Below are 17,630 nucleotides of genomic sequence, written 5' to 3'. Positions count from 1 at the left end.
ACGATTTCTCAGGACATATTACATACTAAAATGTATATCAAAGCTTGTTCTGATACAATTGTGTCCCCTATTGATGTATAGTATTACACAATTGCAAAACAAGTGTATTGGTCACTAGAATAAATTATATACTAGCCGGAGATCTACAAACTGAACAGTGGTATTTCTATGACCTGTTAGAGGGACTTAGTAACCTCCACAGGTTTATGAGGTTATGATAAAAGTATAGATGTGTGGATTTGGCTTCCAGGAAACCGATCCTACCAGAACTTGCCAATTAGAAGTGGTTCTGAGTCCCAGCTCAGGTATTCTATCCAAGCTTGGGTCCAAAAAAGAGGCAAAACATAATATTCCTAGCATCAGATCTCACGTGTTTTGGATTGCATGTCTAGCAGGTGCAGATCAGACTACAAGCAGGAACTGTACTTGCTGTGACAGCTCTATGGTGGGGACTTACGTTACCAGAAGCCAGCATCTGCTCTTACACTGCTGGTCATCATACTGCACTTATTCTGGAACCCAACTGCAAGGAGACAGCTTAACTGCAGGATCCAGGTTGGCTCAACCCCTACCAGGCACCTGAATATTGGGTCAGTTCTATTGACATCTTAACTCCTGAAGCACCTGCAATTAGTCTGGTGTCTGTACTTTGGGACTGCATGATCCGAACATTTAAAGCTGTTACTGAAGCTACTGCCAGAATTTTATACAGAGGGTGGAGAAGCCACTTACAGTGCTGTTCACTGCTCTGCCAGTCTGGGTTCTGCACTTCTACAAGACTGGGTCACCAATGTATTCTGGATGTTAACCAGGCTCATTAGAGAAAGATAGGGACAATCCACATCTCACCTCCCATTGGACCACAGAATGTAGCAGGCTCCAACACATTCTCTCTATAAAGAGCTACACAAATTATGGAGTAAATTTACTAAGATGGGAGTTCTATTTAAGATGGCATACTGCCCATAGCAACCAATCACATTCTACTTCTCTTTTATCTAGCACCTTCTAAAAGATAATACCTGGAATCTGATTGTTTGCTATGGGCAACATCCAATCTAAATAGAACCCCCATCCTAGTAAATTTACCCCTATGAGTGGTGGCTGAATGTTAAATGGCTGGTCTGTGTGGGTCAGCGCAATTAGGTCTGGTATCAATTTCATTACATTATTTCATATGTGCAATTTTTACTTTTATTACTACATACCTAACACATGTTTACAGGCAAATTGGTGCTTCCTTTACTAGACAAAGTTGATATATGCTGCACTCAGATACCTGAACTTTGGCTCGCCTACCATTATAAAAGCCGGCCAACACAGTTTTCATTGTTTACAGGAAGCACTTATGCTATCCCTGTGACGGCTCTCCAGCTGTGAGTAATAGCATTATTAGCCTACTTTAGATTTGACATGACTGGTTACAGCACTGCCCCTGATCTGAGACACATATTGAAAGAGACAGCCATTCCTAATGTACCAGTAATTTAGTTATTTGTCAATGCACAGACCATGAGACTTTCGTACCGCAAGCTCATTTGTGCTTTACTTTCAACTTGGTTTCTGAATAGAGGCATCAATGAAAGCATACATTATAATAATGGCCACTTTACTCCATCATATATAATGAATGACTATAATCTATAAATGTAATTTATATTGATCTGCAATGCATAAGAAATTACTTTGGAATACTGTACTAAGCTACATTGATTAAAAATGAAGTTCATTGGTTGCCACCATTACTAGAAGTAATGTGAGTAGCAGCGCATACAAAACAAAACTTGTTCAGGAACTGTGAAAAATAGCGTGTAGTCATATATTTTATTGTGAGCTGTGTGTTGGTCAAAATTGACCTTAAAATTGTCAAAATGACTGGAAATGAATGTTATTGAGGTTAATAATACTGTAGGAACAAAACTGGCCTTAATTACATGATTTACAAAACATGCTGCTGCTTTAATGCATTTATAGTGACCTGCTGCTGCTATAATGTACTGTATGTATATGGTGACTAGAGGTGAGCAGGCTCAGTTCTCAGAGAACCGAGCCTATCCAAACTTCCAGGAGTTTCTTTGCTGTTTGTTCCTACTACTTCTTTTGAGCAATAATTTTCCACACACAATTCTTAATAAATTTCCGTGTTGTATTGATTTCTATTTAAGCTTTGAAAGTACTTGCAAGTTGGTTTGATTGGTTATTGCAAATTTATTACTAATTGACAAATCACTTTTAAAATGAAATAACTGCTGTGTGTTTGTGCCGCTGCTATGCTGCTTAGTTTAGCCAGCCAGCCTTTGGCCTTATTTTGGTTAACTATATAGTGAGCTGTGAGGTGGTCATAACTAGAAATTAATGCTATTAATGCTAATAATGCTGTAGGAACAAAAAAAGGACCAAATTATGTGATTTTTGCAATATTTATAATTGAAAAAAAATACAGTCTCAAAACCAAAATCAGTGCAGTTTGGCAAAACCAAAACATAAAGTTAATACAGATCCAAACCAAAACACGGGAGACGGTGCACATCTCTACTCTAGATTAGAGTTCTGCACATGTATTTACTTCCATTAGAGAGAATATGATCTTGGCGCCAGTGCAGAGTACAGACTTGTCTACTAAAGCATTAAGTCTATCACAGTCCCCAGTGATAACATATGTTCTGTCTCTGTGTGCTATAAATTGGCGAAATGTCTTAGTAAATGTCTTGTGAAGCATAAACATTGAAAACATTTTAGCTTGTGTTCAAAATTGTGAGAACACTGAATAAGTGACATGATTTGTTCAGTCAGTATTTTTGGGCTCCCCCTGAATCACTGGTACCATAGTCAAATTACTGGGCTTGCATAATGGTAAAATTATAATACAAACCCATTTAAAACTGAATTTATGGGGAAAAAAAAGTCATTTTATTTGTAAATGTAGTTGGTGACTCAGAAATTGCTGCTCTAAAATAAAAAGTAGATATGACAAATGAATGCAATTTGTTTTGAAACCCTACAGTCATAAAGAATCACACGTTTTTGAACCATGCTAAATTAGTAGTTAAGTGATACTTTATGAATTAACGGTCTGTACCTGCAATTTAGGGGCAGATGTATTAACTTGGAGAAGGCATAAGGAAGTGATAGACCAGTGATGATAAGTGCAAGGTGATAAAGGCACCAGCCAATCAGCTCCAATATGTAAATTAATAGTTAGGATCTGATTGGCTGGTGCCTTTATCACCTTGCCCATATCACTGGTTTATCACTTCCTTATACCTTCTTCTAGTTAATACATCTGCCCCTTAGTTCTGTGTGGACACTGGAGATGTGCTAAACATTTTTTGCCCTCCCAGCCCAGCTGGTAAGCCTGAAAAAGCCTTATGTGGTACTGTATCTGATTTTACCTGATACTTCTGTGACATTGGAATCACTTAAACAAAACTACTGTAAAGCTACAAATATAACTATTATTTATATAAACAAATATATACAATGGAATGCAAATGTATTCAATTGCATAATGTGTACGCATTACAAAAGATACACAAATTGTTCAAATACATTATTTTTTATTGTCAACCAGTAGGCTTTTACAGTTCATTTCAAACTCAGAATTCTTTAGTTGTTTTATAAAAATTGAAAAATGACGTATGCCTAAGTATATGTATTCAACCACTGTGCTGTGGAAGCTCCAAGTGTACATTGCTGAAAGATATTGCCTTGACAATTGGCTTTAAGTGAAGCTTTACATGTAAATCATTTTATGGATAGTTGAAATAACTTAGGCTGTACTGTGATTCTAATGGAAAGCTGTGGAAATGAAGACCAAATACCGATCTAGGAAAATCAAACATATTTTTATAGACATTTCCAAGATAGAAAAAGGCTTCACAATGATATCCAGCTCTTATGTTTCACCGTGGCTGCTATTGGATGAATTATAAGGAAATAGAAGCTGCATAATACCAGCCAGGCACTGCCTAGAAAATGATGACCCTCAATACTCAGCATCAGAGCAAGAAGATTTCTCAGGGTGTCAGGGCCGGTGCAAGGTTTCTCTGCACCCTAGGCAAAACTTCTGCCTTCTGCCCCTTCCCCCTACCCACCCTTCAGATGAAAGGCATGCTCTCTCACCCCCTCCCCCCTACTCTGTTAAATGTCTGCTGTTCTATCCCCCCCAAAATCTGTGTGCATGCTGCTGCTCATCCCCCCAGACTGTGTGCATGCCTGCTCCATATCTTCTCACCCCCCCCCCTCACCACACCACTGCTCTTGCCCTCTTTCCTTATCAATGCAGAGAATGCACTGTGCAGCCACCTTACCTGCAGGCTGCGATGCAGAGTTGGACCTGAGTAGTCTGTGAAAGAGCCTGGAATGAAGAGCAGTGCTGCATGTCACCTCCAGCCAGGACTCCAGGAGCTGTCAGAGTTACTGCCTGTGCCGGGTGGAGCTGGAGCTGGAGGCTGCAATACGGGAGCTTAGCGTTCACGGCTATTGTAATATACGCATTCTGGGGGATTGCAGTGGCTGTGAAAGGTAGGACTATGCTACCTTTTTTAGGCAGCTGTAGCAGGCCGCCCTCTCAGGTGCTGGCGCCCCTAGGCAGCTGCCTAAAGCTGCCTAGTGGAAGCTCCGGCCCCGCAGGGTGTCCACATAGAGAACTACTTTCAATTTTTAGAAGCTATAGAGTTTAGTGGCTAAGACTGGAGTGAAGGTGGATGCACCAGTCAATTATATCAAGAGATATGTATTTAGCTGGCCTGTATGGGAGAGTGGCTAGAAGGAAGCAATTACTGAAGAAAAGACACATTAAACACATATAGAGTTTGCCAGAAAAGATCCATGACACAACTAAAATGTGGGTTAAGTTTTTGTGGTCAGATGAGGCAAAAGTTTAATTGTTGGCCCAAATTCAAAACATGATAGAAGAATTGTAATAGCATGTGATTTGCAGGAATCAGCAAAATCCCGGCAAGTCAACCTGATGTTATAAAATGGCAATCATTGAAAAGGCAAAACTATAGTACAGTAGGTAGGTTTTGCCTTTTAAGTGATTGTCATTTTAAAACATGAGGCAGACTTGCTGGGCTTTCCTGATGCCTACAGGCCAAAGGCTATTACACTTCCCCCATGTGTGGTGCAAACCTAAAACTGTCCAACTCACTACAAATACCCTTTCAGCATTGAAGAACAAGGGAAGTACAGTATCATCATGTTGTGGGAATGCTTTTCCTCAATGAGGGCTAAACATCTGTTAAAATCAAAGGGTGGATGGTACAATAATCAGGAGAATACTGAGAGAGAACATGCTTCGGTTTTTTATGTACTTAAAGTTTGGGACAATAACTTTAAAGTTAGTGCCAAAACAGCACTAACAAAAAAAAATAAATGTTCTACAATGGCCAAGTCAAAGTCCAGATCTCAATCCAACTGAGAATCTGTGGCACTATCCAACTAACCTGGAACAAATCTGCATGGAATAATGGGCAAAAAACATTACCAAATGGTGTGATAAGTCTGGTGGCACCTTACCCTGACAGACTAAAAGCTGTTATTATAGCAAAGTACTGTACTGCCTAGTACTAGTCTGCAGTGGTTGAATACTTATAAATGCAGAATTTTTCATTAATTAATACTTAAAAGTAAATCTGACAAATAATTAATTATGAATTTGAAAATGTACTTTATGAGCCCACTTGCTTGCAATAAAAATACTGCCTTGAACAAACCATGTAAGGGTCATTTGTAATACAGACAGATTTATAGACTTTTTGTCACACCCCGCGGGCAGCGGCGGCCGCGCTTACCGCTGCGGGTGTCCTGGATGGCCTGGCGTCTCTCCCCTCCGGCGGCCTCGGGGGTCCGGCGTCGGGTCGGCGGGTCTCTCCGGCGGCTCCCGGAGCGAGGGCGCCGCCATGCTGCTTTAGATTAGGTAGGCGGAGCGGGGCTGACGTCATCTGCCCGCTCCGCCAATCAGACCAAGGCGGGAGGTTCAAAGCCAGACGCCGAGCAGGGAGCCGGCGCCTGTGTATCATCGTTCTGCTTGTCTGAAGCAGTGATTTCCAGAGCTCCCTTGTTCCTATTTTCCGCTGTGTCTCCAGTGTCTCCAGTGTCTCCAGTGTCTCCAGTGTTCCAGTGTTCCAGTGTCTCCAGTGTCTCCAGTGTCCCAGTGTCTCCAGTGTCCCAGTGTCTCCAGTGTCTTCACGCACCTCCGTGCCTCCAAGCGCCCGAGCGCCATCACGCACCTCCGTGCCTCCAAGCGCCCGAGCGCCATCACGCACCTCCGTGCCTCCAAGCGCCCGAGCGCCATCACGCACCTCCGTGCCTCCAAGCGCCCGAGCGCCATCACGCACTTCCGTGCCTCCAAGCGCCCGAGCGCTATCACGCACCTCCGTGCCACCAAGGCGCCTGAGTGCCATCAGCACCTCAGTACCTCGGCACCTCAGTGCCTCTGTTCCTCAGCACTCCGGTGCCTCAGCACCATAGAACCTCAGCACCTCGGAGCCTCTGCACCTTAGTATCACAGAACTCCAACACCTCAGTACCTCGGTGTCTCAGCACCTCAGTGCCTTCAGCACCTCAATAATACCAGCATCTCTGTACCTCAGCACTCAGCACTTTCACTAGTCTTGTTTTTCAGGAGACCTTCATCATTCCTCCGTGCTTCCTGCTTACCGTCTTCATCCTGTATGAAGAAGACCTACATCCGGCCATCTCTATTGCGACCCAGTAGCGGTTCCTCTTCCCTGTCACCGGAAGAAGCCCCGAGTCCACAACACCCTTCGACCAGGTCAGTGATAGTATACACAGGCCCCATGGACCCGGGGAATCGGAACCCAGAAGCAAGTGCCATCCAGGATCTGGTTTCCCGTGTACAGAGTCAGGAAGCGGCGCAAAACCAGGTGATGCGGTATCTCCAAGAGCTATCCGGCAGGTTGGATCAAATTCAGGTTTCCCTGGCTTCAGTAGTTCCAGTTCCAGCTCCAGTACCCACTCCGGCAGTCGTTCCTGTTAATGCTCACGCAGTGTCCGGTACCAGGTCACGCCTTCAGCTTCCCACTCCCTCTCGCTACAACGGCAACCCGAAGAATTGCCGTGGTTTTCTTAACCAGTGCGAGGTGCAGTTTGAACTCCTCGCACACAATTTTCCCACGGATCGATCCAAAGTAGCATACATTATTTCCTTGCTTGAGGGTTCAGCGTTGGAATGGGTGTCTCCTTTATGGGAGCGATCTGATCCTTTGGTTTCCAACTACACTAATTTCATCTCATCTTTCCGCCGGATCTTTGATGAGCCTGGCAGAACGGCCGCTGCCTCTTCAGATCTTCTTAGAGTTCGACAAGGCTCTCGTTCAGTGGGTCAGTATGTGATTCATTTTCAGACCATAGCTTCCGAATTGCGCTGGGATAATGATGCCTTACGGGCCGCTTTCTGGAACGGGCTGTCCGACCGTCTTAAAGACGAATTGATTACAAGAGATTTGCCAGATTCCTTGGAACAGTTGATCTCGCTCTGTGTGAAAGTGGATCTCCGCATGCAGGAACGAGTTGGCGAACGTTCTCGGTCTGATCGGTGCAGATTCCGGGCTCCTCCGTCTAAACCATCGGTTACGACAGCTCCAGACGAACCCATGCAAATTAATCGGTCTCGACTGTCTCCAGAGGAGCGACAGCGTCAGCGTGAGAACAAACTTTGCCTCTACTGTGGAGCCGCGGATCACTTCCTCAAGTCTTGCAAAGCTCGCCCGGGAAACGGGCAATCCTAGCCTGTTCCGGGGAAGTCAAGCTGGGTGTGGTTTCTCAATCTTCTCCAGAAGTGGACTGTTTACTCTCAGTATCTTTGTCTACTAAAACAAAAGTCAAGACCGTTATGGCTCTTTTGGATTCAGGTGCTGCAGGGAATTTTATTTCTCTTTCCTGCGCCCAGAGTTTGGGTTTGAAATTACAGTTGGTCGAACGACCTATTACTATTACAGCCATTAACGGGGTTCAAATTCCTAACGCCTTGATTACGAGTCAGTCTGAGTCAATTCAGCTACAAGTGGGAGCTTTACATCATGAACAACTGAAGTTTCTAGTTATTCAGGAAATGTCTCACGATCTCGTTTTGGGTTTTCCCTGGCTCAGGCTACACAACCCTCATGTCGACTGGGGGTCGACACAAATAATTTCTTGGAGTCCTTTCTGCCGATTGAATTGTCTTACTCCTGTCGTTCCACTCCGTGCGTCGGCCAAGTTGGACGTGGAGTTAGTTCCTGAGGCTTATCGAGAGTTTTTGGATGTCTTCTCGGAACAGGCGGCTGATAAATTACCTCCGCATAGGGCTTGGGACTGTCCCATTGAGCTCATTCCTGGGAAAATACCGCCTCGAGGTCGCACTTATCCTTTGTCGGTTCCAGAGACACAAGCTATGTCTGAGTACATTAAGTCGAATTTGCAGAAGGGCTTCATCCGTCCCTCCACTTCTCCAGCGGGAGCTGGCTTCTTCTTTGTAAAAAAAAAAGATGGAGGGCTGAGACCATGCATCGACTATCGTGGTTTAAATGAAGTCACCATTAAAAACAAGTATCCTCTGCCGCTCATCACAGAGCTTTTTGATAGAGTGCGTGGAGCTCGAGTATTTACTAAGCTTGACTTAAGAGGAGCATACAACTTGATACGTATTCGTCAAGGAGATGAGTGGAAGACGGCTTTCAATACGAGAGATGGGCATTATGAGTACCTGGTAATGCCATTTGGCCTCAGCAACGCCCCCGCTGTCTTTCAAGGATTCATTAATGAAGTCTTTCGGGATATGTTGTATCTGAATGTAGTAGTCTATTTGGATGACATTTTGATTTTTTCTAAGAATCTTTCTGAGCACCGACTACAAGTTAAGGAAGTACTCCTTCGGTTGCGCAAGAATCATCTTTATGGCAAGATCTCCAAGTGCACCTTTGAGGTTCCTTCTATTTCATTTTTGGGCTACATTATTTCTGGAACTGAATTGCGTATGGATCCGGAGAAACTTTCGGCCATCCGGGATTGGACTCAACCTCTTTCCTTAAAAGCAGTGCAACGATTTCTAGGATTCGCAAATTATTATCGGAAATTTATAAGAGGTTTCTCTACCATCGTGGCACCTATTACGGCTCTGACTAAAAAAGGGGCTGACCCAAGCAATTGGCCTTCTGAAGCAATAGCAGCGTTCAAACAGTTGAAGACCGCCTTTATATCTGCTCCCGTACTTCAGCAGCCAGATTTCCTAAAACCATTCTTTTTGGAGGTTGATGCTTCCACGGTAGGCATAGGTGCTGTACTCTCGCAATACGCCTCAGATGGGAAGTTGCATCCGTGTGGGTTTCATTCTCGCAAGTTCTCCCCTGCTGAACTAAATTACACCATCGGAGACAAAGAGCTACTGGCAATTAAATCTGCGTTGGAAGAATGGAGGTATCTTCTGGAGGGTGCTAAACACTTAATCACAATTTTTACGGACCACAAGAATTTACTGTATCTAAAGACGGCCCAATGTTTGAACCCCCGTCAGGCGAGATGGGCGCTCTTCTTTACCAGATTTTCCTTTATCATCAAGTATCGGGCTGGAATTCTAAATACCAAGGCGGATGCCCTATCCCGTTCAGTGATGGCTTCCGATGAGGAGAATACTATGGGGAAGGCATTAATCCTCAGTCCCATCTCTATTTCTGCAGCTCCCACTAGGTTGGGCCCTCCTCCGGGAAGAATGTCGGTACCAGTTAAATTTCGACCGAGACTGTTGCAGTGGGCTCACACTTCTAAGTTTTCTGGTCATCCGGGAATTCAGAAAATGTGGGAATTTCTGCGAAGATCATACTGGTGGGACACTATGAAAAAAGATGTTCAAGAGTATGTCAATTCGTGTCCTCAATGTGCTCAGCACAAAACTCCACGTCTGCCGCCTACGGGTTTGTTGCATCCTTTGTCCATTCCTAAAAAGCCTTGGACTCATATCTCGATGGACTTTGTTACTGAATTACCGCTCTCTAAGGGTCATAACACCATTTGGGTGATCATTGACCGATTCTCTAAGATGGCACATTTTATTCCGTTGACCGGATTACCCTCCGCTTCCAAGTTGGCCCTGTTATTCATCCAAGAGCATTTCCGCCTGCACGGGTTACCTCTGGAAATAGTCTCAGATCGGGGAGTACAGTTTACAGCGAGATTCTGGAGAGCCCTCTGTTCAACTCTACAAATTAAGCTCAAATTCTCTTCTGCTTACCATCCACAGACTAATGGGCAAACTGAACGCGTCAATCAGGATCTAGAGACTTTTCTCCGTATTTACCTTTCCCCTTCTCAAGATAACTGGGTGGAGTTGTTACCGTGGGCTGAGTTTGCCCACAACCATTTTTATCATTCTTCTACTGGTGAGTCTCCATTCTTTATTAATTATGGATTTCATCCCCAAGTTCCGGAGTTGCCCATTTGTCCTCCAGAAGAAGTTCCTGCTGCAGCCTCAACTCTTCGACATTTCACTCAAATTTGGAGCCGAGTTCATGCCAATCTTAAGAGGGTTTCCGGTCGCTATAAATTCTTTGCGGATAGGAAACGACGAGCAGCTCCTCAATATAAGGTTGGTGACAAGGTATGGCTCTCTACCCGCAATCTTCGTTTGAAAGTACCCACCATGAAATTTGCCCCAAGGTTCATTGGTCCTTTCTCAGTGCGGCAAGTCTTGAACCCGGTCGTTTGCAAATTGGAGTTGCCTTCCCACCTTCGAATTCCAAACTCCTTCCACGTCTCTCTCCTCCGCCCCCTCATTCTAAATCGGTTCCACTCAGCATCTCCTAGGCCAACTACTACTGTGTCTGAAGCTGGGACAGAATTTGAAATCAAAGCTATTCTTGACTCTCGTTATTTTCATAAGAAATTACAGTACTTGGTAGAATGGAAAGGTTATGGTCCTGAAGAGAGAAGTTGGATCAATGCTACTGAGGTAATGGCTCCCCGACTGGTTCGAATCTTCCATTCCAGACATCCAACTAAACCCGGAAAGTGTCCAGGGGCCACTCCTGGAGGAGGGGGTACTGTCACACCCCGCGGGCAGCGGCGGCCGCGCTTACCGCTGCGGGTGTCCTGGATGGCCTGGCGTCTCTCCCCTCCGGCGGCCTCGGGGGTCCGGCGTCGGGTCGGCGGGTCTCTCCGGCGGCTCCCGGAGCGAGGGCGCCGCCATGCTGCTTTAGATTAGGTAGGCGGAGCGGGGCTGACGTCATCTGCCCGCTCCGCCAATCAGACCAAGGCGGGAGGTTCAAAGCCAGACGCCGAGCAGGGAGCCGGCGCCTGTGTATCATCGTTCTGCTTGTCTGAAGCAGTGATTTCCAGAGCTCCCTTGTTCCTATTTTCCGCTGTGTCTCCAGTGTCTCCAGTGTCTCCAGTGTCTCCAGTGTTCCAGTGTTCCAGTGTCTCCAGTGTCTCCAGTGTCCCAGTGTCTCCAGTGTCCCAGTGTCTCCAGTGTCTTCACGCACCTCCGTGCCTCCAAGCGCCCGAGCGCCATCACGCACCTCCGTGCCTCCAAGCGCCCGAGCGCCATCACGCACCTCCGTGCCTCCAAGCGCCCGAGCGCCATCACGCACCTCCGTGCCTCCAAGCGCCCGAGCGCCATCACGCACTTCCGTGCCTCCAAGCGCCCGAGCGCTATCACGCACCTCCGTGCCACCAAGGCGCCTGAGCGCCATCAGCACCTCAGTACCTCGGCACCTCAGTGCCTCTGTTCCTCAGCACTCCGGTGCCTCAGCACCATAGAACCTCAGCACCTCGGAGCCTCTGCACCTTAGTATCACAGAACTCCAACACCTCAGTACCTCGGTGTCTCAGCACCTCAGTGCCTTCAGCACCTCAATAATACCAGCATCTCTGTACCTCAGCACTCAGCACTTTCACTAGTCTTGTTTTTCAGGAGACCTTCATCATTCCTCCGTGCTTCCTGCTTACCGTCTTCATCCTGTATGAAGAAGACCTACATCCGGCCATCTCTATTGCGACCCAGTAGCGGTTCCTCTTCCCTGTCACCGGAAGAAGCCCCGAGTCCACAACACCCTTCGACCAGGTCAGTGATACTTTTTAGGGATTTGCATACTTTTGCAAGCCCAAGTATGTCTATTTACAAATCACACATTCAGTAAAAGTGCAGAAATATTACATTTAGCCTGCTTATAATAAATATGCTAAATGTTTGTTCCTCTTTGGTATAAATGTATGTCACTAAAAAACAAATTCAGAAAAAAATTATTTTATTTCTAAAACTCTTTAAATTATTTGTGTTATTGACATTAATTTTAAAAAGATATTTCAAGTGTGTGTTTACAAACCCGATAAGGAAACTCTGAGCAATATATCTACTTCTATAAACCATCAACAGTGTACACTTATACATGTATAAGAAGAGAACTGTAAGTGAATTTCTGTCCATACATCTTGGGTGGTCATTCCGAGTTGTTCGCTCGCAAGCTGCTTTTAGCAGCTTTGCACACGCTAAGCCGCCGCCTACTGGGAGTGAATCTTAGCATAGTAAAATTGCGAACGAAAGATTAGCAGAATTGCGAATAGACACTTCTTAGCAGTTTCTGAGTAGCTCCAGACTTACTCGGCAACTGCGATCAGTTCAGTCAGTTTCGTTCCTGGTTTGACGTCACAAACACTCCCAGTGTTCGCACAGACACTCCCCCGTTTCTTCAGACACTCCCGCGTTTTTCCCAGAAACGGCAGCGTTTTTTCACACACACCCATAAAACTGCCAGTTTCCGCCCAGAAACACCCACTTCCTGTCAATCACATTATGATCACCAGAACGAAGAAAATCGTTAACCTCGTAATGCCGTGAGTAAAATACCTAACTGCATAGCAAATTTACTTGGCGCAGTCGCAGTGCGAACATTGCGCATGCGCAATTAGCGGAAAATCGCTGCGATGCGAAGAAAAATACAAAGCAAACAATTCGGAATGACCACCTTGGTCATTTACTCTGGTAAAATTACCCACATCCAGTATTTTTCTCTGAAAAAGCATGCCTTACAACTCATACAGATATGTAACATTTCTTAGTATACTGCTACCAAAGATTACATCAAGGATCCCAAAGTAACTTTCTAAAAACAATTTTACTTTAGTTATTTTACAATAGTATCTAAATTATTGGACAAGTACCTGTACCTCACTCCATCCATGGTTAGCTAAATGGGTGTTGATTAATAGATTGACAGTGTATAGGTCATCAGTCAATAGATCGATACTAAATGGTTGACATGCATTATATCAACAGGTACAAAAGGTTGACAGTTCTTATGGTCAAAAAGTTCCAAAGGTCAACACATTTATTTTTGTTATTTGGCCCTAAATATATGATCTTTCCTCTTATCTTACCACCATCTGTACAAACTTTTACACTACGCCTGCCATGCTCCGGGCGCGGTAGCTTCCATTGAGCGCCACAGGTTATTATTCCCCATAGATGTTCATGTGGATAGTAAATGAAAGAGATGCTGAAAAAACTTGTGTTGACCGTTTATAATATGTGATGACCATTTTCTTGTTGACCTTTTTCGTGTCAAACTTTTGAACGTATTGAACTTTTCTACCTTTATAGTACTTATGTAAATATTAATCTTTATTTTTAATAATATTTACTTTATCTATTTCATATGGCACAACTATTATAGGAAACTCTCCCCAGGTATAAGATAAGATGGTAACAGGCTACATTTAATACTCACTCTATTATATTTCATATCCTAACATCTTACACAATTAATAATGCTGATAAATAATGCACTTACACTATGCTCAGTTTTATTGTTAACATTTATACATATTGTGCCAGAGCTTGTGAGAATCATTTACTTACAGCAGCATGTCAGTCATCAAGTTGTAGCTCAAGCTATAGTTTATTACCTTTTTACATATATTGAAATGTATTGGGCAGTATTAACTATTTGTTCTAGACAACTGCAATATGTTTACTAGATTACCTTGTTTACTTCTGTATAAATGTATCTATCAACATTTTTTGCACTTTCATAAACTTCAATACTTTTTCTTATACAGTATACTCGATTATTCACCGTTATACCCTCTATTGTGATGTCATATTTCATATGTGCTAAATGCTTCATGATTATCTCATGATTATCTGACTTTCCCGCCTGTTATAGTAACTTGTTATTAGTATACATTTGGGTCAATATTATGTGTTATTTAGTTGCATACATATTGTCTACTGTAATATATTGAAGATATAATGTATGTGAAATATAAAATGGCGGTATTCAATTCTTTTCACCCCATTCCACACCCGTTCTGTTTTTGCTGACAGGTGTGGTATAATCATTGCAGCTTGCTACCCCCAGGGGATTACTTTAGAAAGGAGATTGGGTGTGATATATCATTTGAATACCACCCAAAGTGTCTTTTATATTTTTTTACTATCAAATAACAAATAAGTTATAGTTCATAATTTCTGCTATCAATCTACTTAGTTAATTATTTTAATTTTTTTTTAGACATGTCTAGGAACAATACAGTTATAACTAAATTTATTCTTCTTGGACTTTCCAATGACCCTAGCACACAAGTTATTCTTTTCTTTATCTTCCTGCCTGTATATATGATGACATTAATTGGGAACATTTCTGTAATTACTCTAATCCTGTCTGATGTCAGCCTTCACACACCTATGTATTTCTTCCTTGGCAACCTCTCGTTTCTGGATCTCTGCTATTCATCTACCAGTGTACCGAGGATGTTGAAAGATTTGATGTCAGTAAAGAAAACTATCTCTTATGCTGAGTGTGCAGCACAAATGTACATTGCTGTCTCTTTAGGGGAAACAGAGTGCATTTTGCTTGTTATTATGGCTTATGATCGTTATAAAGCTATATGTTATCCATTACATTATACTGCAATCATGAGTAAGATGGTTTGTGTGAGACTAGCAATCGGTACATGGCTGTGTGGGTTTCTTCACTCTATACCCTATGTGTTATTTACACTCAGTGTAGATATTTGTGGTAACAATGAAATAAATCATTTTTCATGTGAAATTCCAGAAATATTATCACTGGCCTGTGAAAACATTCTATTTATGGAATTTATTATATGTGTTGTTGGTGTGATTGTTCTAATGGCTCCAGTCACATTTATTGTAATATCTTATGTTCAAATCATTTTAAGTATCTTAAAAATAGCATCTTCAGCCGGGCAGCGGAAAGCGTTCTCCACCTGTGGATCTCACCTGATGGTTGTGACAATATTTTATGGCTCAGCTATGGCTGCCTACATGAAACCTAGGTCAAGCTCTCTACCAGGAACAGACAAAGTAATTGCTATATTTTATTTTATTGTCACACCAATGCTGAACCCAATGATTTATACACTCAGGAATAATGATATAAAAACAGCTTTTCTTAAATTTAGTTTTGCTAATAGAAATGTAGACAGTAGATTGACAAAATACCATTAAAGAAATGGTGTTGAGTGAAAATCCTGAAATGTGTTTCACAAATCATTTGGTCTTCCTCTTAAAACATATTAACACTGCTTGATTGTCTTTTCCAGTGTTGATGCAACATGGTATAAGTATAATTCAACATATGTATTTGATATATGACAGCAATGTAAGCTTTAAAATGCACAATGATACATTTTGTCACATTATTTTAATGTGACTTACTGTGTAGGCAAGATTTTTTTCCATAAGATGAGGTACATGCTTATTTTCCTGAAGATTGGACATCTTTTACTGGAAAGGGACCAACAAATCTGCTTGTAAAAAGACAGTATACAGATGGAGCCATCTTTATCTTGGCCTTTAAAATGATTAAATGAGCCAGGGCAGTAGGACTTAATCCCCTGATGTATTGTTCTCTCTGTATTGTATTGCAGCTGAGAACAATAGATGAAAGGCTTATGCTAATAAACCATGGTGTGCCTAGGTGCAGCAGAGAAGCCAAGATGAGCATGGCTCCATCTGTACATTTTACATTTTTAATAGTCAACCAAACAGTGCTGACTGAAGAAATTAAGATGCCATCCAAGTACATGATTAAGAACTGATCTAAAATGATAATGTTTTGAAAATGTACTTGGGCATTGACTATTCCAAAGAGCATCATTACATTTTTAAAATTCCCATATCAGGTGTAAAAAGTGATTTTCCACTTGTCCCAGCCATGATGTCTGATAAGATTATAAGCTCTTCTCAAATATAAGTGGAAATTTAAGCATGGTTATTCAAAAGGATCAGAAATGAGTGGCAAGCAGTAGGGATTTCCTATAATTGCTACTTTTAGGACTTCATGCCTATATCTTTTACTTTCAAAAAATATAAAGTAGGAGCACCAACAGGAGAGGAAGAAGCAAACCATGGACAAGCTTGTCATCATTATAATCTTTTAACATCTTTAACTCATTCTCTTCTAATGAAAATATTTGACTAAACAGAAACTGTGCACCAGTGTGGCACCCCGGAAAGTGTATGTGCCCCTTTAAGGGTAACTTACAGTGTCTGCAGTCAATACGGTGAAATGCTGGTACAGCAGGGGTTCGGGAGGGACCCTGGTTTGGTCACATATTCCAGATGGTGAGTGCAGATAGGACAAAGCAGTCCCGGAGCAGAGGAGCCTTGTTGGAAGAAGAAGTCTGATGGAAATGATTTGAGGTGCTGGACATGCTGAGTGAGGAGCAGAGCAGGACTCAGTAACCAATGCAAACTGCATGGTCACGCTGGGTGGTGAGAGCAGTGCTGCAGAGCAGAAGCAGCGGGGTTTTACCTCTACTACAGAAGTTCTGAGTGAGTACACAGAGGCTATTATTGTTATGAGCAGCAGGCAAACATAGTACCAAGCTCAAGTGTCCATTTGTCACACGCTGCACATTGTAAATAGAAGAAGCAGTGTTATACAGCCCCACAACACAACATATCTATTTCACCCACCGATCTGCCCTATTTCACCCACCAATCTAATCTCTCACCCACCGATCTGATCTCTCTAATTTCACTAACTATTCCTTCCCTCTCTTTGACCACCATCTGCTTTATTTTACCCTCTCATCTTCCCCTCTCCTCTCCACGCCCAGACCCACCATCACCTGACGCAATCTTGGGACTCTCGACTCCACTATCCTGTCCTCCCTCAAGAATTTCCTCTCTCCTCTTCGACGCTCTAAACCCCAACCCTGGCACACCAAAGTAACATGATTCTTACAAAACTGTTCAAGCTCTGGTGAACGCTTCTGGAGGAAATCTCACCCTCTGGCAGACTTCCTCCATTTCAAGTTTATTCTCTCCTACAGCTTTGCTCTTTCCCTCACCAAGCAATCTTTTTTCCAATTACTCATCTCTTCTCAGTACTCCAGTTCACACTGTCTCTTTGAAACTTTCAACACTCTCCTTCGCCCCCCTCCTCCTCCCCTCCCATCCTCCCTCACTACCACTGACTTTGCCTCCTGCTTCATCTCCAAAATTGAGGAAATCCAACATGATATATCCTCCCATCACTCCTCTGCTGCCCTCTGGCCCCCAACATCCTTCCCCTCCATCTATCTCACCCTGTCCTCCAATCCACACCATCTCTTTGAAACTTTCAACTCTCTCCTTCGCCCCCTCATCCTTCCCCTCCATCTAT

The 17,630-nt window shown here is 43.2% G+C and overlaps 1 protein-coding gene across 1 annotated transcript; it reads left to right on the top strand.

Moving 5' to 3' along the window:
* The first annotated feature begins 14,509 nt into the window (after positions 1 to 14,509).
* Positions 14,510 to 15,466, top strand: LOC134943520 (olfactory receptor 2D2-like). The gene has a single exon (XM_063932319.1). It carries the CDS (start codon positions 14,510 to 14,512, stop codon positions 15,464 to 15,466), a length of 957 nt encoding a protein of 318 aa, XP_063788389.1.
* Positions 15,467 to 17,630: the final 2,164 nt, after the last annotated feature.

Source organism: Pseudophryne corroboree, chromosome 7 (assembly GCF_028390025.1).
Source record: "Pseudophryne corroboree isolate aPseCor3 chromosome 7, aPseCor3.hap2, whole genome shotgun sequence".
Classification (NCBI taxonomy): Eukaryota; Metazoa; Chordata; class Amphibia; order Anura; family Myobatrachidae; genus Pseudophryne; species Pseudophryne corroboree.
The sequence above is the reverse complement of the archived record's forward strand: the minus strand, read 5'-3'. Positions and strand labels throughout refer to the sequence as shown.

Coding starts and splice junctions, on each gene's coding strand:
- LOC134943520 (XM_063932319.1), top strand. CDS start 14,510: ATGTCTAGGAACAATACAGTTATAACTAAATTTATTCTTCTTGGACTT.